Source organism: Alosa sapidissima, chromosome 21, assembly GCF_018492685.1.
Source record: "Alosa sapidissima isolate fAloSap1 chromosome 21, fAloSap1.pri, whole genome shotgun sequence".
Taxonomy (NCBI): domain Eukaryota; kingdom Metazoa; phylum Chordata; class Actinopteri; order Clupeiformes; family Clupeidae; genus Alosa; species Alosa sapidissima.
Genome location: NC_055977.1, coordinates 12,361,096 through 12,382,746, shown reverse-complemented (window position 1 = coordinate 12,382,746; position 21,651 = coordinate 12,361,096). Strand labels below are relative to the sequence as shown.

The following is a 21,651-nucleotide window of genomic DNA, read 5'->3' as shown; positions in this document are numbered from 1 at the left end:
TCATTGTCAAAGTCATTCCACCCCCTGTACCCCCCTTAAGCTTTCAGGTCGTTTTGACTAATAATGATATCACAGACCCTCCTTCAGCCCACTTCATACAATTCACTCAGTCTAAGCAGACATGGTGCACTGGCTGGCATTAACACTGAATCTGCTTCTATTATGTGAGTATTCTGAAATAGTAGATGTATGATAGTCTATGAGAGAGTTTAATAGACAGATAGACAGACAGACAGACAGACAGCCACATAGATAGATAGATAGATAGATTGATTGATTGTTTGATTGGTTTTCTTGCAGGTGCTGGACAAGATCTTTCTGCAGCTAGCTCTCAGACTTACATTGTGCAACCCAATGACAATGCCACTCTGTCCTGTAATATCTCACATTGGCCTTCAGCTAGTCAGCCTATTACAGTTTCATGGTTCCACTACCGTGACGATGAGTTGAAACCAGTGATGGTCACAGAATTTTCTAAACTTTTCAAAACTTACATGAGGATCCAGAATGAGAACAACCCCCCGCCAGATTCAAACAACGAAGTTGACCCATGGAAGCTTTTAATTATAGGAGTGAAAGAGTCTGATTTGGGGGTGTATCACTGTTTGCTTCAACGACACAACAAAGCGCTGATTGTTGAGGCAAGCATCAGATTGTCATTCACAGGTTAGTAAGACATCTAGGGACTGAAAAGGGTCCGTGTAACGCTTTGCAGTGCTTTGTTCTATTTGCTCCATCCATCTGATCCAAATAAAAATGTGTTCAATAATCCAATTTTCAATTTTTTTAACTGGTCAGCAAATAGATAATTGCTGCTATTGTCTAAATGTGTCATTAGTCACGCAAGATAAAGAAAAAAACAGAAACTGGATTGGAAACAAAAGTAAAATTCAGTTAATATCGGATTTTTGCCTTTTTTACCATTTTTGTTGGGGTGAACCACAAGCGTAGGGGGGTGACCTGATACATATTGGCGCGCGGTGTTGGTGATCACAATTTATCAGCGTATGTAGAGATAGAGGGCTATCAAACACAGTTCAGCTTGCATCAAGGTGCCAAGCGATTGATAATGTCAGCTCGAGATAACTTCAGATGCAGAGGGAGACATTGCTGCATCCTGATATACGTGTGTAGAATGTTCATGTTCTGGGAGGCTTTGGAGACCTACATCAGAGAGGGTTCAAGCGGAGTAGCCTAATCAAGGATCTTTGCCTACATGATCCAATGGACTTGAGCCGTAGTAGCCTATAGCAATGTAGGCTATTTGCTGTTGCAATGAATAAATGGATAAACTGATAAATTAGGCATACTCACGGTTGTTTCTTCGTTTAGCCTAATGAGACCTGGTCTAGCGTAAAGTGTTAAATAAGCAAAAATGTCCCACGTCAAACAGTGCTTGGGGTAGCCTGTAGACTGACGTCTTCTGCTTTGGGGAATTATTTGCTATGGTATGGCATGGCCATGGTATTCAAATATACTGTAGATATGTTCAACATAGGCTGAAAGTTATGTTTAACGTGCCATCTCCCAAAATCGGCGAAGTTTTAGTTATTAATCTCTAAAGTAATGAGTCAAAATCACGCACAACTTCAGGCGGCGCTCTCTTCCACCATCTAGCCTGGCCCAGCTAGATGCTGTTCTCCCCCGGTGCTCGTGGTTCAGTCCAACCAAAAGCTCAAAAAAGGAAAATTAAAAAATTGACGCATCATTTCAATGTTTAACTTCTCAACAGAAAACCGTAACTGTGCTCAAATGAAAATCAAAATATGCAACAATCCCATTTACTGTGCCGTCCTAAAGAATGGATAACTGATTTTTAAGCCTATTTTTATATTTTCTCATGTGAATTCTGCAAATAGAACATAGCCCTGCAAAGCGTTACACGGACCGAAAAGCTCCCATGTCATATGTTGTACCTATTCAGTGGGCTTCTTGAAAATCCAGCATGTATTCTCTCATCAGTTCATCCATTTTTTTCTTATTAGCAAAACTGTTACAGTACATTTTCTGTCTACATTCCAGAAGCTTTACTGGTGTCCATTACAGTTGGTTAAGTTGAAAACTGGCATGTCATAATTTAGCATCAGTGGGGCTTCCATTCCTGTCTGGTTGTGTTGTGCAATGTGGATGTATGCATTGTTGCTGACATGAATAGATATAAAGCAGGATGCGGGTTGGGTTGCAATCCAACCTGGTGAGACATGGTGAGTTGCATAACTCAAACAAAATGTGGTATTTTACAGCAGTAAAATAACATTAAAAATGCATGCAAAAAAATAAGAATATTTGCTCCTTCTGGACGTGTTTTACTGCAAGCTCAAAAAAGAAACTTAAAAAATGAAATAATTTTCCAGGATACTGAAACCACATTGCATAAGAATCGTTCTGTCGGAAATGGTTGTTTTTCAACTTGACCACTGACACTTACCACCACAAAGCACGTCTTGTGATCAGAGTCAACAAAACCACACGTTCTGAGTAACTCTGAGCTGCATCACTGGGGGGCTTCTTCAGAACTGTTGTGTGGTTTTGTGTTTTAGGCGAGACAAGTGGAGAGCAGGGGTCTCCCCTCAACTGGACCCTCCTGGCTTGTGTAGGGCTTGCTGCAGCCTTTCTAGGGGCGTCTGTCACCTTCTCCATAGCTCGCTACCAAGGTCCGTATGAACCACTTTTCAAAATAGTCTTTTCAAAAACTGAATCTGGTCACTTTTCAAAAACTGAATCTGGTGCATTTTATACATTTTCCTATTAGCCTGTATACAGTAAGATTTAGTATACATGGCATGTTATGTGTTTTTAAAAAATGTAATTTTTAATGTGTCGTAGAAAAAGATCTTTTAAATTTTTATAGAAGTTCTCATAACTTTGCTCAACCCATAAGGCCATTATTGACATCAATATTTCTGTTTTTCCTTTTTTGTATTTCTGTTAATTATTTATTGTATCTATTTTCCTTTCTACGTTTCTGTCATGTTAAAATTAGCAAACCGCAGCTCCGACAACCCTGGGAATAAAGATCTAAAGGTGAGGATAAAAATCTCTCTCTCTCTCTCACACACACACACACACACACCAGCTAGCACCAAAAATGTACACAGAATTGTTAAAGATTGACAAAGTGACAGTGGGCACATTTACCATTGTGCTTATTTTTATTCCAGGGCATTGATCTGCATTATGCCAGCCTGAAATGCCACGGTATAAATGGTCAGAAAAAACTCACTCGTCCCCCAGATGTGACCTACGCCACCGTGGCCAGTCGTTCTCCTGTCGGTGTCAGTGGTCTTCTTCACTGAATGTTCTTAATGACAATTGAGCTATTTTATTTGTTGGTAAATGTGTGTGTGTGTGTGTGTGTGTGTGTGTGTGTGTGTGTGTGTGTGAAATAGAGAGTGGGTGGGGGGTACTCATGACTTAGGACTCTATGTGAAGCCAAATCAAACATGCCTGTAGCAAATTCAATGTATAACAACCTAAAAACTTTTTCATGAGCTGAATGTCTTGATGACATGATCTCAATGCGCTTATGTGTGGGTGGATGACGACTATATGTCTGGCAGATATGAATTGACTATGCTATACCTGTAGCAGATAGCTTAGTATTTGATGTGTCCAGCACAGCATATTTCTCTACAAACTATATACTTTAATAAAAGCATAAGAAATATATTTTTATTTGTTTTACTTGGAACATGTTTTGACATTATTTTTAAATAAAATAACAAAAAAAAGAATCACGTTTTTATTTTACATCCTGCCCACAGCTTATCAAGGAAAGTTCTACACAAATATGACAAATAATATATATGTTATATTTACACACCCTCTATGTTCTCAAGAAAACTTGCTCACAGAATCTATTCTGAAGTTGGCTATGCCACGGCAACAGTGGAATAGATGACCTGGTGACCCTTATCCTGCATTCGCCCTCTTTCCAGCCAGTTCTGTCGCCCCAGTGATGCATAGTGGACCTCATGGTCCTGCTCAGCTGAAAGGCTCTGTCAAAACACACATGCAAGATTCAACAGATTTATTTGACATATACTAGATACAACAGTATAGCATTAACTATGGAAATGTAAACCTGGTGTACTCCATGACTGATATTTTAGAAATAAAATAGATAAAGGGATTATTCATAATGAAATGAAAGATAAAGTAATATGAATAATACTGACAATATCACTGAAATATACAATACATAATACATAAGTATATAATATACATATAACCACAAACACACTTTGGTAAATGTCTTCTTGTCTTCAAAGCCACCGTAATAAGTATATTATGTAAGAGGAATCAATCACTATGGGACTCTAAACTAAAATCTCTAAACTCTAAACTAAAATCAGTTTTAGGCCTGAGGCCGTTTTTTAAACGTTCTACTTTTGATCTGATCATGAAATCAAAAGTCTGAAAAACAAAGCATTATTTGTTGGTTTGTATCACATTCATAAACAAATAATGAAAAAACAAGTCCTTTTTTTGTTTTTTCATTTTGGATTCTCAATTGAATATCAAATGAACGAATGATACACAGACCCTTTCGCTTCGTTGGATACCATGAGTGTTAATTCCAGAAATGAAAGTGTGACCAAGACTCATGAGGACTGACCATACAGGTTTCATTTTGCATGTAGTGTCACATGTACACCAATGTTAAGTTTCAGGTTCTCGAATTCAGACATGCAGGCAGCAATAAACACGGCAGGCATAAACACGGGTGGGATGACCTCTAACTTGATAAGCAGTAAATGAAAGCACTAGTGTAATGTGTCAATACGTACTGTAGAGGTGATATTGTTTCAAATCAGGATTATTATTTTTATGTACATTGCATTTATTCTTATATTATGTGTTTTCTATTCGTATAAGCGGCCCCGAGCGTTTAAAAAAAAAAAAAGAAATATCACTGGTGGAATCAGTGATAGTGGACGTAGTGGTGAGTGAAGCTATTGAACTTGATTGATAGGTTCTTACCTGGCCAACATCACTGTGAATCTTTGGTGAACCTGTTGTGTAGATTGAGAGCATCGACATTTTATAATGTTCAAAAATAATACTAGAATGTTCCAATTACAAAACACTAGGATTAACACATCAAATGGAATTGAGCTATTTGGCAACATTGTTAATTACCAATTTCTTAACTGGTATTCAAATAGTTTCCCTTTATGGAATCACAGTTGCACTTGATAAACAAATACAGTCATAACATACACTGTCTAATCATTTTATCATGCAATGCCTATCTCTAGCTATTGTACTTGCCCCTCTCAAAAGCATGAATATGTCACATGTTAATGTTTGCATGGAGATAAAGAACACAGAAATAGGAGGCAGAGCAGTGTTACCTCTAATGCACAGGCCCTGCGGTTGCAGCTCAGTTTCTTCATGATGATATCCTGTCCCTATGACAACAGCATAAGGTTTGAAACACAAGATAGCTCTTCAGATACAGGTGGGTCTTCAAAAAATAGAATACATTTTCATGGAAACGTTCATTTCCCCCCCTAAATTATTTAAAAAAGTGAATCTTTCATATATTCTAGATTCATTACAAATAGAGTGAAATATGTCAAGCCATTTTTGTTTAAGTGTCTATCATTATGTCTTACAGCTAATGAAAATAAAAAATCAGTTTCTCAAAATAGAATAAAGACGTTATAATACAGAAATCCGGTTTCCTGATCCTCCTGATTCCTCTTGGTTTCTGTAAACAACCAGAATCAGAAGACTGCTGACTTGATACCCACTGATAGACACTCATTGACACCCACAAGGAGGGTAAGCCACAAAAGATGACTGCTGAAAGGGCTGGGTGTTCACAGTGCTGTATCAAAGCATATTCATGGTAAGTTGACTGCAGGGAGAAAGTGTGGTAGGAAAAGGTGTGCAAGTAACAAGGATGACTGCAGCCGTGAGAGAATTGTCAGGTAAAGCCAATTCAAGAACTTGGGGGAACTTCACAAGAAGTGGACTGAGGCTGGACTCTACATCAAGAATCACCACATACAGACATGTCCAGGAAATGGGCTACAAGTGGCACATTCAGTCAAGCCACTCCTGAATCAGACACAAGGTTAGAGACAGAACTGGAACGCAGCTCAGTGTTCCAAACTCCTCTTTTCACATAAAAACAAATTAAGCATTTCATTTGGATATCAGGGTACAAACAAGGTCTCAAAAGTCTGGGGGAAGAGTGGAGAGGCACAGAATCCAAGTTGTTTGCTGTCCAGTTTCCACAGTCAATGATGATTTGGGGTGCCATGTCATCTGCTGATGTTGGTCCACTGTGTATTATCAAGTCCAGAGTCAATGCAGCCTTCTACCAGGAGATTTTATAGCACTTCATGCTTCCATCTGCTGACAAGCTGTATGGAGATGCTGATTTCCTTTCCACCAGACCCAACAATACAGATGACCTTAAGGCCACTATCAAAGCAACCTGGGCTTCCATAATATCTCAGCAGTACCACAGACTGATTGCCTTCATACAACGCCACATGCAGTAATGCAGTAATTTGTGCAAAGCAGCCCGAACAAGTATTGAGGGTATAAATGGACTATTTTAGAACTGTCAGATTAGTTGATCTATTTTCAAAATAACATTTCTGCTGTTATAACCTCTTTATTCTAATATTATGAGATACTGATTTTTGGTTTTCATCAGATGTAAGCTGTAATCAAGTAATCAAGAAATATTTCACTTTATATCTAATGAATCTAGAATATATGAAAGATTCACTTTTTGACATAAATTAGGGAGGGGGGATTTAACTTTTCCACGATATTCACATTTTTTGAGACACACCTGTATTTGTTATCAGGTTTATATCACTATTAATCTGACGGAAGTACTGGCAAAGCAATTCCGCCCTCACCTGTAATTCTGACATTCTTTTTGTTCTTTCTTTTCTTCGACATCTTTCTCTGGCACAAAATTAGGGACACCAGAAAAACTGATGACACCAGCACACATAGTCCGACAACGGCAATAACAGCCACTATCAGAAAAAACAAACAAACAATTAAGATTCAAACAGACATACCTAACACATTCATACCATTTTGCAAAGCCTACCTTTATATAAGCCTACCTTTATTCAATATAGGACCTGTTATTTCTGGTGAATCTGCAAAAAGGGGATTTTAGTCAAACCAAACTTAAATGGTGTTGTATCTTAACTGAACCACATGAATTCACTTAGGCACCAGATTTGATCATGCTGATTTAAATGAAGTAACTTTTCCCTGACTATGTTGTCTGTGAGTGTTTATTCTAGTCTTTGCTCTGGGGTCTGGATCTTGAGCCTATTGGGGTACACTGGTAATAAATCCGCTACAACAACAGCACCAAAGTTGTTTGGTTCCTAATGTGTTGTACTAAACATTTGACATGCAAAAAAAGTAGCAAGTGCATGAATGTTATGTAAATTACCTGTAACAATTGTATCTGTTACTGCAGTTATGGTTTGATGTATCTGATCCTTGTGAGCTACAAAGAAAAACAAATCTTGTGGAAACCATGATAGAAATTGTCTATACTGTATATGAGATATTGTGTTTCAGACAAATATTAATTTCTACCAAACCAACACAATTGATCCAGACCTTAAGGCCGCAACACTAAATCAAATCTTTACAACCTCCATCAGCCTCACCCTTAATCACTGTAAGCCTGGCAACCACGTTGCTGTTACACATGTACTTCCCAGAATCCTCTAGCTCCAGACGGACTATCTCAAGAGCCTTATGATATGGGACAAACCGTCCTTGTGGGTCATCCCTCATTCTGATTATTGTTCCGTTCCTGAAGACGGTGAAGATGTTCACACGCCTGGGGCTCCTCTCTTTCCTGAAGGACCAAACCTGCTTTTTGTCACTTTCACAGGGGATCAACAGGGTCCGTCCTTCAGATATGTAAAAGGTTTGACCTGTGTTGACATCACATCCACATGACAAAAAATAAGGCACACTAGTTATGTAATATATTGAACATCCACTATCAATTCTCATTGGTCTACTCTGGCATCTGTCCATAGTGCTATGATAAGCCCATGGTTTTGTATTGCAATTTGTCAACAAATACTGTATAATTTTAATAACAAATTTTACCAGTTGAACAAAGCACTAAATTGCTGATTGCCCTGATTTTTTTTTTTTTAACCAATTGACAGGCAAAACAGTGTTAAATTGACCATGACCAAAACAGTTTTAAATTGACCATGAAGCAGCAGCTGCTGCTCCCAAAGCCGTGGATGTGCCTCTGTACCTGTCAGCACCTCCACCTCTGCCTCCAAGTGACCATTACAGTAATACTCCCCAGCATCGGCCCGCTCCAGGTCCTTAATCTGCAGGAATCCGTCTGATATGTGGTACTTATTCTGGTTGAGATAGGACACGGCAGCTCCCTTTTTGGAGGCAATGACCTGGCCTGCCCCGTTCCTCCACTCCATATTGGGGTTGTCTGGATCACTGTCGCAGCACAGAAACAGGAAGTGGTCCTCAGGAACAGAGTACCTTCTGACTGAGGTGGAGAAAGGCCGAGAGAACGAACAATTACATTCTAGGCACATAGTTTCTCATCGACACTCACTGTACATGTCTGAATACCTGGCAGAAATAATTGTAAAGGATTTACAGTCAGTCTTGTAAGTAATTTCCACTGTAAATGACATGCAACTGCAATAATTTATTTCTTTTAACAATTCACTCAAAGTCTGTGACAATTTGGTGAAGAATACCACATACATTGTTTTTAATCAATAGAAAAACATTTAGCTGAAAGCTTGAAAACAAGTTGAACTGAATTTGTCAGTTTAATTATGGAGCAAAGTTATATGGTCTTGGTAATACATGTTCAGCACTAAAACTAGACAAAGTATTTGTTAATTTTTCATATATCTTACCGATATGCGAAACCCCTGCGAAACCCCTGGTGAAAAGATTTAAAAGAATGAGCAGATAAAGACAACCGGTTTCAAAGTTCTTCATTACTGTGTCTGGGCGAATGCATCTAAATAATATGGCCTCCACTCCCACCACTCCTCAACATATCCACCCGTGCAGAGCTTCCTGTTCAGGAGATGATGCATCTGGGAGCATGTTATATTTGGCAGAGTGGTGCATGATGCACAGACCAGTGAGGATGGTAAAGGAGATAGTGGACAAAGCCCATTTTTAGACCATTTCTATTCTGGTCACCCGTCTGGCGTGCCTAAACAGTTGATTTAACTGTTCATCATGTCCTAAAAATGTTTTTGAATACATTTTCTTGTGATTTCATTGACATACTTATTTGAGCCATTCATTTATTCAGGATATGTGGGGAAACCCTGTAAGCGGTCATCACAGTAGTATTTTCTGTGTATGTGTATATGTGTAGATGTACCTAAGCTGGGCTCGGTATTAGGTTGTGCATAGGCATACAGTAAATTAACTCTTATAAATGAATATTATAAGAGTGCTTTTGTATATTATATATGAATTGTGTTTATCCATCTGAGCAGAACATTGCTTGCCAGTTAAGAGTTCCTATGGTAGGTCTCGGATGTGTAATAGTGCACAATATAGAGACAAATACACAGAGAAACAAAGAAATTATATATTTTGATCATGTGCATTATTCTTGTTATACAGGGTATTACAAAGAATCATAAATAGGTACAAACTCATAATATCTTTATATGTACAAGAGCTTGCTTCAGTCATGATATGATAAATTAGAAAGTTGGACAAGCCCTTAAGGATTTCCTTGCCTTGCATTATCAAACAAAAGTATGTTCTCTCCATCACTGAAAAAAGAATGTTCCACTGTATCAACACAATCTGGTATAAATCTCTTTGTGTAATTTCAATGAATATGACACAATAAGTGCTGTGTTAAACGTGCTTGACTATTAAACTGAGTAACCAGACATCATCAAAATGAGAACATAAAAGAATGGCGACCTGAAATAGTTACTACTCAAGAATTTGCTACACAGCCAACATCATTACTGTGGGCGAGAGCCGACCATCTTCTTGCGTTCTCCATGGCAAGCACCAGAATGTACAGTACAGTATAGAAGTCAGACAGAGGTTGAGGCATTACTATTGTAATCCCTGATATCAGACAGCGGTGATTTTACTGGCCTCTCGGACCCCACTGAGATAGGCTCCAGTCACAGTCTGGGGAAAGTGCCTGTTGGTAGCCTGAGAAGGACAAAAACAGAACAGGGGAGTCATTGATGACTCTTACATAGTGTGTATGCATATAAATAAATACATATACAGTATATATAGCACACTTGGTGAGGAAGGACACAAAGACGACCAACAGTGCACTGTAACATCCTGGTTTTGGCAATTAATCATAGATGTAGATCACACCTCTACTTAGCACAGATCATTTCATACTGTATATGGTTTAAGTAGAGGTGTTAGACTTGTGGGGGTGGGTCTATCCCTGCTCCAATCCCTTATAGAAATTTCAGGTTTTTGGCTAACAGTAGGTGCAAATATGCAGCAATGTCATATGTTAATTAGGTTTGTCACCAGAAGTTCATTGGAATTTGCCATTATTGGCTAAATGTGGTGGGAAATCACTGGCGAACACATTTGCCACTATTGGCAAACTTGTCTTTGTGCCAGAACTATGCTGGAAGTTTGCCTCTAGCGGCCAACATTGGCAAACTTCTGGCAATATTTTCTAGTGAACTCACACTCACCCACAAGTTTGTTGCAAATCTGCTCCAAACTTTTCATTTTTGTAAGGGATGTGCAAGTTGGAAAGTACTGTAACTGTTAATGTTGTGAAGGCACTGACCAAACCTCATGAGGTCTCAATGACCAACTACAGTTGCCTAATATAAATACTATGAGAGAAGTTGAAGTGCTATTTTTGCCTGGTATTTCGGATTTAACGGGAAGTTCTGCTGAGAAACATGACAGACCCAGTGTCCCACTGGTCACAGTGATTTGTAGTGTCAGGCTAACCTGGATAATGACCGCGACATGGGCAGACAAGTGTCAAATTAGGAAGCGCTTATTGTCAATATTAGTTTAAAGACTGGTGGCTTGTAGTACACACTCAGGAGCATCTCAACCACAGATCTATACCATCACCAGATGCATATTTATTTTGACCGGAAAAGCCCAGTTGCCGTGTTTGCACACAAGTAATTCCCTCAAAATGTGAAACAAAAAATTACTGTAAACAAATTTGATTGGAAAGCACATTTTGGCACTTATGGCATGCTGTGGAGAGCAGATCAGTAGCCAGACTTCATGTAAAAACCTTCTGAGGGCAAGCTCTTGAGAAGTCTCACCTCTCCAGCGAAGAACACTTTTCCCTGGACGTCCTCTGCGATGATGTCGTAGGCCTCACCACTGCCCCCTGTCTTCACAAAGCTGTAGGACATCTGTGCCCAGGCGTCTCGACTCCAGCGGGTCACAAAGAACTTATGGTAATCTGGAACCTCCTGAGGATGGCAACAGCAGTATTTACAGACAAAAGCATGCAAATCGTTTAAATATACCTCTCTATGGGCAAAATGAATATTATCCCATAAAGTTGTGATCTTTACCTGATCCTGGAACAGCTCTCTCAGGACCCTCAGGCACATGTCAGCCACCTCTTTGTCCTCCAGGTCTCTGACCGTGGGCAGTGCCTCTCCAGTGATGACGGACATTAGCACGCTCTGCTTACCCTACACAGACACGTCTTGTAATGAATTACATTTTCATTTCTTCCTGCTGAGGTGTCGCAAAATATGGAGATCTAGCCTTGAGCCTACGCCACATGGGATTTTTTTTCTTTGACAAATATAAGTCAATATAAAAATCAAATCAAGTTTTTAGCTCATTATAAGTTTGCTCTTCCCTCCCACCAAATGAACTCTGTAGTGGTTGTTCCTTTACGTAAGTAATCAAAGGGATCTGAGATCTGAGGGAAGAATCTGCCTGGTGATTCAGCTGAGTTTGATTATGTTTTGAGTCAGATCATGTTGACACATTTGACTTTGATCATTTTTCAACCTTGTCTCCAGAAAGCATGCATGCCTCACTGCTAAATGAAATCTTCCCAATTTTCCCACCTTTGGGTCCATGTCGTAGAACACGCTAAACATGCCCCTGTTCTCCGGACTTGGTGGAACATGGCCAAAGTAGTCCGCCCCTTGGACCTTACGGTCCCAGAATCTATAGGGGAACTGCAGGACAATCTGTAAAAGAGAAGACAGAGGAGGAGTCGAAAACAAACTCACTAGACGAATGGAAAGTTAACTTTTTTATGAATTTGCTGTTTTTATCTCTAAAAGCTAAATCTTCCTCAATATCTCTCATTTCGTAAAGTGGTTAGAGAGGTCTGATGGAGCAACACAAGCCAAATATTCTTTTACTTTTTTTGGCTTGACTTTCATGTCATCAACTTCTAGAGAACGTCTGTGTACCAACTGGAAGTCCCCGGTATAGTAAGTAGAACTATTTTAAAGCCACCAATTTGTGGCTTCAACTATATTTTAACACAAAAGAGATACACAAAATATACAAATAATAAAATAATAATAGTCCATATTTTATGTAGCAATCCTTAGGAGTTATGTTGTTTGGCCCCTGTTACTTCCACTTTAATTCCTGTATTTTCCACCATTAATTCCCGCTATATTTACTTCAACACTTGTTAATGGACCTTCTCTATGACCCCAGCCCCCAGGCTGTGAATGGCCTTCAGTTTCCTCTCCGGGAGGGGAGGGCAGAACTGGATGATGGCCTTCTGGAGGAGAGCCAGTGGAACAGTCACCAACACCTGGAAACATCAATAGACCCGCATTGTTACCATACTCTGGTTACTCTCCCATGTGAACTGTGTTGATGCTGTTATTATGCATCTTTTTTCAGTTCACGTTAGCAGGACTCAAAGTAATAAGCAGAAGATACTGAACACATGAACAAGTACGACCAAATAGACTGTTAGTCTTTTCACTGTTTCACTGGTGATACGTATGTGGTTCACAGTGCCAACTAGAAGGTATTTCTTTTAAAAAGACACGAAAAGAACAGCCATAGCTCCACCACCACTCCACTCTGCCTACCACGAGGTCAACCACAGGTGTCCCAACACCGTGACTTTTCTTTAAATCTATTTACATGACTGAAACTAGAGGACATCCATCTTTCTACAGACAGGATCACTGTTGTCTTTCATTTCTCTTACCTCCTGGGCACTCTCAATAGACTGTGTTTTTTAGGCTAAGTTTAAGCCAGCACAAATATCTCATTTTTATTCCCTGGAAACAAACCATATGAGTTTCACTGGTGACAGGTAATTTTCCTGCTGACCATACTGTTAGTACAGTATTTCAGACTCATCACGTACCGTATAACATGTGAGTCACAGTGCCAACAGAGAGGCATTTCTTTTCAAACACACAATCACGCACTAAAATAGCACTCCAATGCCACAACTCTTTTTCCACCACAAGGTCAACCACAGGTGTACTACCAACACAACGACTTTTCTGTAAATCCATTTACATGACTGAAACTAGGGGACATCCATTTTTAGTTTCTACAGACAGAATCATTGGTCTTTCATTTCTCTCACCTTCTGTGCACTCCACTGCGAGCCACTGGTAGTCATGACTTTGACTAAGTCTCCAGAGTAGTCAATGGACTGGACCTGTGGGGAAAAGGCTCATTAAGGGAGAGGCACCACCAGACACTCTAAAATGACCTTTCCAGACATCCAAACCAGCTCTATACTACACTACAATGCAATGGAACATGATGAGACCACAACTCAAACTAAAGGGAGGACACATTTTCATGTCTCACCATTTCTGTGATACTTCTAAAAACATTGACAGGATACTCACTTAACGTCAAAAAAACATTCCTGTAAATGTTAAATAGCGCTACTACTTACTAACTCCTAAATGCGCCCTCCGATTTGTCAGTAAATTAGCAAATATGTTCTCAATGTTCGAAGACTGTCTTGCAGTTTCAAATTAGAGCCCAGATTGAAAATTAAATAATTCATACTTAATAATTAAAGGGACACCAGGCAAGCCTGATGCTTTTTCTCTACGAAACTCCCTCTCGCTCGGTCTGAAGCTCTTTTCCTTTTCTTTGCATCTTCCGTCAAGGGTTTTCGCCTGCTCTGCCATTATACACACGTTTGCAACAATCGCTAGCGTTTCGTTAGCCTGCCTCTGTGCTGTGGATGCAGGATGTAAATGATCCTGCTTTGGTCGGCAGGTACGATACACTGAACTTGCAAGCGGGATATTCTTCCTACAGGCAGTAGGGGCGGGCGAGACGAGAGAGTCTTCATTCGCCCTGTAATGAGTCATTTAACCATATACCGACTTACGAAGATGAGTAATCAACACGAAAACGTTGCCTGGTGTCCCTTTTAACAAGATCAAATTAAGAAAAAGGCAGGCTGGCAGGCAGACAGACAGACCGGTGAGTTGAGGTGAATGTCAAGGCCCTCGGCCATCTTGTGAAGTACAGAAGAGTAGCCCTCCGTCAGCAGCGTGTGGTCTCCAGAGAATTGGGCAAAGAACTCGTTATGGTCCCATGACCGTGCCGACACCTGAGGAGACCACACATATCCACTCATTATACATGTCTGAACGCCCCATGGAAAACCATGCAATCATAGTGGCTATATTTTATCAGTGAAAACAACTTTACAAGAAAGACAGCATAAAAAAATATTTGATTTGAGGTTAACTGAGAGACTGTTTGGGGCAGTAACACGGACGGACAGACAGACAGACAGCTGGGTGGCTGGGCACGGCAAGAAGTAGTGCACACCTGGTCTAGCGTACTGCCACAGGCATACTCCAGGTTACTGAGGTGAAACTGCAACACCTTCTCCTCCAGCTCACTGAAGTGGATACCAGACTCCTGAAGGAAAGTCTTATACACCTCCTGGATCTTCTCTGTTTGCACCAAACAAACAAAAAACAGACAAGTCAAGCAGATACAGGAGAAATACGATATCACCCCGACAGATAGTGCTCTGAAACTCAGTATCTCAGTGTATATTTGACTTCTAAATTACTATACAAACAGGGAATGTTGGAATGGCAGCAACACCTTATAAGACTACCCAAGAATATTTACTGACAAGTGTAATGGCACAAGACAACATGACTGATAGTTTCTATCTATTTTTTTGTTGTTTTGTTTTTATATTCTGTAACTATAAATGGTCCCCCAGTACCCAGAGCTCTTCTCCCATACCTCCCAGAGGGGCGTCCTGATGCTGAGACTTGTCCTTCCTCCAATCAGACACCACGTCCAGGATGGCGTTGAAGTGGAAGTCCATGCGCTTGTCTATGGCTGGGTCTGTAGCGCCCCCTCCCTCCAGCAGCAGGTCACACCGGTCACCAAGCTTATGCATCTTAATACCCAGCTGCTCAGGCATGGACATATACACAAAGACACATGAAGCAGAGGACGCAAAAACAAGCAAACACTGTCTGGTATTTATAACAGAGTTCAAACTAAGTGAAATGGAAAATTCCATGACTTTTCCCTGACTTTCCCTGACCTACTTTACAATGAAGGGGACAATATACCGACCAAAGCTTTCAGAAAAGTCGCATAGTGTCCAAGAATCTTTTACTTCTTTTTTTAGAGTGGGAGATGAATAAATGGGTAGTGAATGAACAAAGTTGGGCTAACCACAACTACTCAAGCAGTAAAGCTAATAACCAGATATACACCAACTCTGAGTGGAAATATATCTGTATGTATTTTGGCAAGTACATTTTTAATTGCTACAACAAAATTCCCTTATATTCCATGACTTTGCCCCCAAAATGATAAAATTCCCTGAATTTCCATGTCTGAAGTAGACTTTCCAAAATTCCATGATATTCCAGAAATTCCATGACCCGTGGGAACCCTGTTATAATGGCTTGACAGATGGTTCTGACTTGACTACTGTGAACTAGTATTATGCTTTTCTTTATATTAAGATTTCTTTAAGGAAAAAAAAAAACACATGTGAATATGCATATTCAACTCACCTGCTCACACATGAGAGCGATGGGGTTGTTGACACAGCCGTTGACTATCTGAGCTCCTCGTCCTACAGTGACACCCAGTGACTTGTCGTCCCAGACGCGGCCTCCTATCCGGTCCCGAGCCTCCAGCACCACCACCTGTTCACCGTGCACACAGGACCATGAAACCTTTTCCTTTTGGACTCACCCTGTACTTACTCAAAAGCAAATCTGAGTCAGTGTCCTTAGTGCGTGCGTGTGTGTGTGTGTGTGTGTGTGTGTGTGAGTGTGTGTCCATATTAGCGCTCCAAAATGATCATCCCTTCTTTATAGTTCTGGATAATGACTGGAGTATACCAACAACAACTACTTTAATAGGATCGCTTCTTATGGGCTGAATACATCAACTTGCAAAACAACAAAGCTTGAATTTTGAATACCCACAAACTGGACCAAAAGCAAGTGGCTTTCCAGAGTTTTGAGAGTCTTATGCTTCAATGGACAAGGAAAGTATTGATAACTTAGATAGAGAGAGATAGAGATAGAGATAGATAGATAGATACTTTATTGATCCCCAGGGGAAATTCAAGTAAATTCAAGCTAGGAGTCTTCACCTGCATGCCAAAGCTTTGGAGTTGCCGAGCTGCTGCCAATCCCGATGCTCCAGCACCAATGACAAGCACTTTCTTCTTCTGTGGCAGACAGATACATACAGATTGTAAACATGCACCACCAATACTGTGAATACCAATTCACCTGTTAACCCTTTTCTATTGGTTCAATAACTAATCATCACACCAATGATAAAAGTAGTCAGAAACTACACTACACATGCAGGTCACAACAACGGACCTGTTGGACCAGTGTTAAAAGGTGCTACTAGCAAGTCCCCCATTTTCAGTGACCACCATTGAACCCATCGATGGCCCCACTCACATGATGGTACGGTTCTGGCAGAGTGGGCTGCTTCACCAGTAAGACTCCAGTGTTAATCAGCCCCTTTCGGGTCATGAAGTGCAGGACTCGGTCCAGCTCCTGGACACAACGCACCCGCACCAGGCCGCGCACGATCACATGGGGGATGCACTTCAGTGGCGTGAGTACCTCCTGCAAGGCACGGCCATAGACAGCAGTGAGTGCACATACACAGTGGGTCAGTTTTTATTACGAATACAACAAGCAGTCATACAACATACACACTATATAGATTGAGAAGACGGAGTCACTGTCATTCAGGGGCGTGTTTCCAAAAACCTTAGTTGCTAACAATGCAATCCATTTTCCCATTGCCAACCAATACGTTGCTAACAGGTTAGCAACTATGCTTTTGGGAAACGCACCCCAGTAGAGAAACTGGGCATTTGCAGACTACCACACATGTTGGTGACAACTACTAACCACAATGTCTAATATCAGTTCTTAACAGTCGTCCTGACACAGTCAGAAGTCTGACCTTGCACTCCCGATGCCATGCAGCCAGGATGAGATTTCGCAGGGCCAGGTACATGGTCGGGTCACGGGAAAATTCTGGAAACTCGTAGAGCTCATCCAGCTCCATCATGTCTGGCCGCACACACAGAGCCTTGCCACATTCATTAGGCTGGTAGAACGGCTGGAAGTATGGGCACAGTCCTGGAACTGGAACCATATACAATAAGTTAACAATCAGTTAACTATTAACTACAATCAGTTCATTCACATACATGAGACAGATTTTATCATCTGTCTGATTGCAAGGCACAACCAAGGATAAATCAATTTCATCATTAGTAATGAATTTTGACAATTAGAGGAACATAGTGGAGTTTCACTTTGAATGAGATTCGTTCAATTTTGTTTTTTAGAAGTTTTACAGAAATGGCGTGGCTTTGGCATTTACAGAGAAATCATTCATTTAAGCGTGAACACCCCAGCAGGCTGCCCAGCCAAATTTGCTTGTAGGTTCATCCATATGGTATTAAATTACCAAAACAATTTTGCTTAGTAATTAAACAGTTTATTCATGATGGACATTATGGCAAATTATCTGCTGTTTTGTGCATCAAACAAATTAAAGCTTCAAGTTTTATGACTCAAATGACTTGAAGGAGTCATTTGATGAAGGAGTCCATTGATGAAGGAGTTCTACACAGGTTACTAGACTGTGAGAGCCTCACCTCCATTTCTTAATTCAAATAATTTCTCTGAGGGGAGGGGGGGGGCGCTGTGGAGCGACAGGCTGCAGCGCTCATACCATGTACGGGTACGAGTGCCTATGGGGACCCAGCTTCGAATGCGACCTCCCCATTTCTCTCTCCCACTTACTTCCTGTCTCACTCTTCACTGTTCTATACAAATAAAGGTAAAACGCCTAAAAAAAACATATATAATAATAATAATAATAATAATAATAATAATAATAATAATAACAACAACAACAACAATAATTTCTCTGAAACACTGACTTTCCTATTTTCTATTACACTGTATATGAAGGTGGAAGATAACCCTCTGTGATTCCGTGTCAGCCATATAATGTCATTTGATTTCCATGAAAGGAGCAAAAGCAATTTCATAATCAGCTGAAGTGCTCTGGCTCTTACTCTGTGGCTGTACGACTCGTCTGTGTTCTGTCCTCAGGTCACTGTGGGCAAAGTTGCTAGGCGACGCAGAGGGACTCATGCCCACACAGTCAGGGTAGTAGGCGGTGAGGAAAGGGTTGGCCGGACTGTCCTTCAGTAACGGGGGCACAATTAACATGGAGTTCCACCAGCTGTCACTCACTCCAGCCACTCGCTAGACACAAGGAGACAACAACATTATGAACATTAACAAGAATGGGATGGTATACAAAACTAGCTGAGGCAATAAGAGAACATCATGTTTTAAATTGTTAGTATCCCTTCATTCAGCGACCAGTGCAGTGTAGTCGGTAAGAATGATACTAACCTCAATGTTACATCCTTAATCCCTAATAATAATTTAAATCTTAATCCAAATTTAATGTTAACCTGTGGCCGAAAACAAAGCCACCTATGAGATATCTAACGGTCATACTGAGTGGGTATTGAAAGAGAAGGCCAATACACATTTCTTTATGTGTTGTATTTATAGTAAAAACTTCAAACCGACCGACTATCTGAAATTCTATACACCCTCTAAATAGAGTTGCGCTCAGAGATCTGGCAGCTTAGATGCAATGCACTCACCATGTCCTCTGGGAGCGAGCATTGGTCTGGTCCTTCAGTCTGCATTGCGCACACACACACACACACACACACACACACACACACACACACACACATTATGTTTTGCTGCAAATGGCTTATGGTTCCATTGTCACATAAAGGAATGCTGTACAGGCAGACATCTTCCTACCTTGACATTGTTGACTTTCAGTCCACAGCGGTAGGTGGAGACCAGAGATGGAGTGAGCTGGATTTCCTTAGTGAGCTGCCTCCACTTGCCACAGTCTGATTTAGTGCACTGAACCTGCAGGATGGAGGAGCACAGAATGAGATACTGTCCCTTTAATGAGTCAAAATGAGCAAACTAATTCCTGAAAACAAACAGTGATATGAGCAATACAGCACACTTCCTACTGATATTTACATACAGAGAGCAAGCATCACATACTAGACACAGAAAGCATGTTCTCAGAAACTCAGAATCAGCATCACCACAGAGATTACTAGCACCACCAGTAAAAAATTGGATAATTCTGTGACAGGTGGGTTGTGCATTAAAGAGCCCAAGGTAGGCGGACTCACCAATTGAGGTTGTTGTCGAATCATACTAGATACTATACTAGTTAAACTGTTTAGAGAAGATGCTCAACACACACTTAAACCAGCTAGACAGGCAGTGTGGCAGTGTCCGAGCGAGGTGAAGAGTGCTTGAACTGAGGGGGTGACAGTGACGACGTGGCTTATGTAATTGGACGGCAGGGCCTCCACACGTCTTGCCTTTCAGGCGTGAAGAGAGGTGTCTTCAGCCAGACACGTGAGAGCATACTATCTGTGTTGTTCCGAGTGAATCGACCGAAAGTAAACAATGTTTAAACTTGGTGAAAAAAATGTAAATAAATCTAATTCTACTGGTTACTCCAGGAACAAAGTGACTGAAGAAGCTCAAATCAGAAAAGGAAATAAATGTAAGTCAGATGTGCATCATCACATGCTCCAGGTAGATCATCAGATGTATGTCCCTGAGGCCTTACCCAGTAGGGAAGTTGCTGGTCAGCCATGAAGGCCTTGAGACTCGGCTCAGTTTTCCCATTCCCCGTCCACACCCTCTTCCATGACGCGTACTTCTCATAGCCATCTTTGTGACTAGAAAAGCACAGGAGACCAAATGTTATGTTCTACTTTGAGAGTGGCATGGGTTTCCTGTTTAAGAAAATAAAATGCTCTGATCTGGTGCAACTCAATTCCATCACAAGAGACAAGCATTTCTAACCAACCGTGCCACCAAGCATTTTTTTGATCCATTGTTTGATTGTGTTTACCCTTTACCGACACAACTTAACACTTGTTTATCATTACTATCTGACCAATAAAGTATCAACTTTAGGCAAACCTTCAACATTGTGTATTTTTGTATCGTATTCATGAATTCTCATGATTTCAATAGATATGTGTATCTCACCTTCTATAGTAGTGGTCAAAACACTCATTGCAGAAATGTTCACCACAGGAGAGGTGGTACCACCTCGATGTGTAGCCATTTTTGGCACACCTGAAACACAGGCAATAAAGGGGTTAAGCGAGCTACCAGACACTAGGTTGAAGTGTGCATATCAGAGGTGTTTGATACTGAAAGGGCACCTTTCAGAGGCGCTGGCAAAGCACACTGGATAAGTGGCTGGGCACCCCGCCTTCTCACATTTCCTGTACTTCTTCTCTGCCTGGTCGTCCTCTTCATCTGTGTCTGTGGCCTTCCTCTTGACCTAGAACGTGTATGACACAAATTCACTCACAAGGATGCCACTGTATTCGTGCAAACAAAAGCAAACACAGCCATGGAAGATTTCCCAATTCCAATGTTGCAAGAAAAATGATTCTACCATGTACTTAAGGGAACACATATTACGTTACCTGCCCAGTGGGATTGTTGTTATTGTTGCTGGATCGCTTCACCCTGACGTTGGTTTGTCTGCCAGTAGAACGCATGGGTTGGCTGTCTACTGACGTGGTTTCTGCCGCGGCTCCTCGCTTTTTCCCTCGTTGTCTGCCACCGGACGCATTGCCACCATAATCTGATGTAAAAAACACAAACATGGTTACATCGTTGGACCAAAACAACGGAGTATTTATATATTACGCTGTATTTTGTTTTGGCTCCGAATAGTATGTGTCCAGCTGATTATTATACTATGACAAGAAAGACAGAGAGAGTTCTGTATCAAACCTGCGTCAGACAGCATGGCTGAGTGATCCCACTCCGAAAACCACAGAGCTGAACTACCAAATCTGAAATTAACTTGGCGTAATTGTATATACAGCAAAAATGAACCTGTGCAAAAGTCAAGCTAGCGCTAACAACACACAAAACAATTGTATCGTCTATCTGTCATCTAATAATCGTTTCCGGTGACAAATCGGAAAAGGCGGAGCTGGGCGAGACGCGCTGTTGACGTTGATGTTGAACAGCGCTGATCCAATGA

At 40.8% G+C, this 21,651-nt stretch overlaps 3 protein-coding genes across 4 annotated transcripts; 1 reads left to right on the top strand and 2 right to left on the bottom strand.

The window, feature by feature from the left end:
* Positions 1 to 7: 7 nt before the first annotated feature.
* LOC121696079 lies at positions 8 to 3,682 on the top strand. Its single transcript, XM_042077404.1, has 5 exons — positions 8 to 164; positions 301 to 666; positions 2,541 to 2,654; positions 2,984 to 3,024; positions 3,162 to 3,682. Exons 1-5 carry the CDS (start codon positions 122 to 124, stop codon positions 3,294 to 3,296), a joined length of 699 nt encoding a protein of 232 aa, XP_041933338.1. The 5' UTR covers positions 8 to 121; the 3' UTR covers positions 3,297 to 3,682.
* Positions 3,527 to 9,036, bottom strand: LOC121696076. The gene is made up of 9 exons (XM_042077400.1): positions 8,916 to 9,036; positions 8,279 to 8,533; positions 7,668 to 7,940; positions 7,445 to 7,501; positions 7,104 to 7,139; positions 6,888 to 7,010; positions 5,358 to 5,414; positions 4,984 to 5,015; positions 3,527 to 3,998 (listed from the first exon to the last, which is right to left on the bottom strand). Exons 1-9 carry the CDS (start codon positions 8,998 to 9,000, stop codon positions 3,873 to 3,875), a joined length of 1,044 nt encoding a protein of 347 aa, XP_041933334.1. The 5' UTR covers positions 9,001 to 9,036; the 3' UTR covers positions 3,527 to 3,872.
* Positions 9,037 to 9,596: 560 nt separating this feature from the next.
* LOC121695978 (lysine-specific histone demethylase 1B) lies at positions 9,597 to 21,587 on the bottom strand. 2 transcript variants are annotated; one of them, XM_042077244.1, is made up of 21 exons: positions 21,396 to 21,584; positions 21,083 to 21,243; positions 20,813 to 20,934; positions 20,634 to 20,723; positions 20,206 to 20,317; positions 19,365 to 19,478; positions 19,196 to 19,234; positions 18,590 to 18,782; positions 17,461 to 17,645; positions 16,944 to 17,114; positions 16,622 to 16,699; positions 16,032 to 16,166; positions 15,241 to 15,412; positions 14,809 to 14,936; positions 14,453 to 14,584; positions 13,592 to 13,666; positions 12,677 to 12,793; positions 12,084 to 12,209; positions 11,574 to 11,696; positions 11,316 to 11,468; positions 9,597 to 10,200 (listed from the first exon to the last, which is right to left on the bottom strand). In XM_042077244.1, the coding sequence occupies exons 1-21, from the start codon at positions 21,409 to 21,411 to the stop codon at positions 10,117 to 10,119; spliced, it is 2,526 nt and encodes an 841-aa protein (XP_041933178.1). In that variant the 5' UTR covers positions 21,412 to 21,584; the 3' UTR covers positions 9,597 to 10,116. The 2 variants fall into 2 exon arrangements, with proteins under 2 accessions (XP_041933178.1, XP_041933180.1); XM_042077246.1 differs by lacking the exons at positions 9,597 to 10,200; positions 11,316 to 11,468; positions 11,574 to 11,696 and having other exon boundaries at positions 12,091 to 12,209; positions 12,657 to 12,793; positions 21,396 to 21,587.
* Between the last annotated feature and the right edge of the window lie 64 nt (positions 21,588 to 21,651).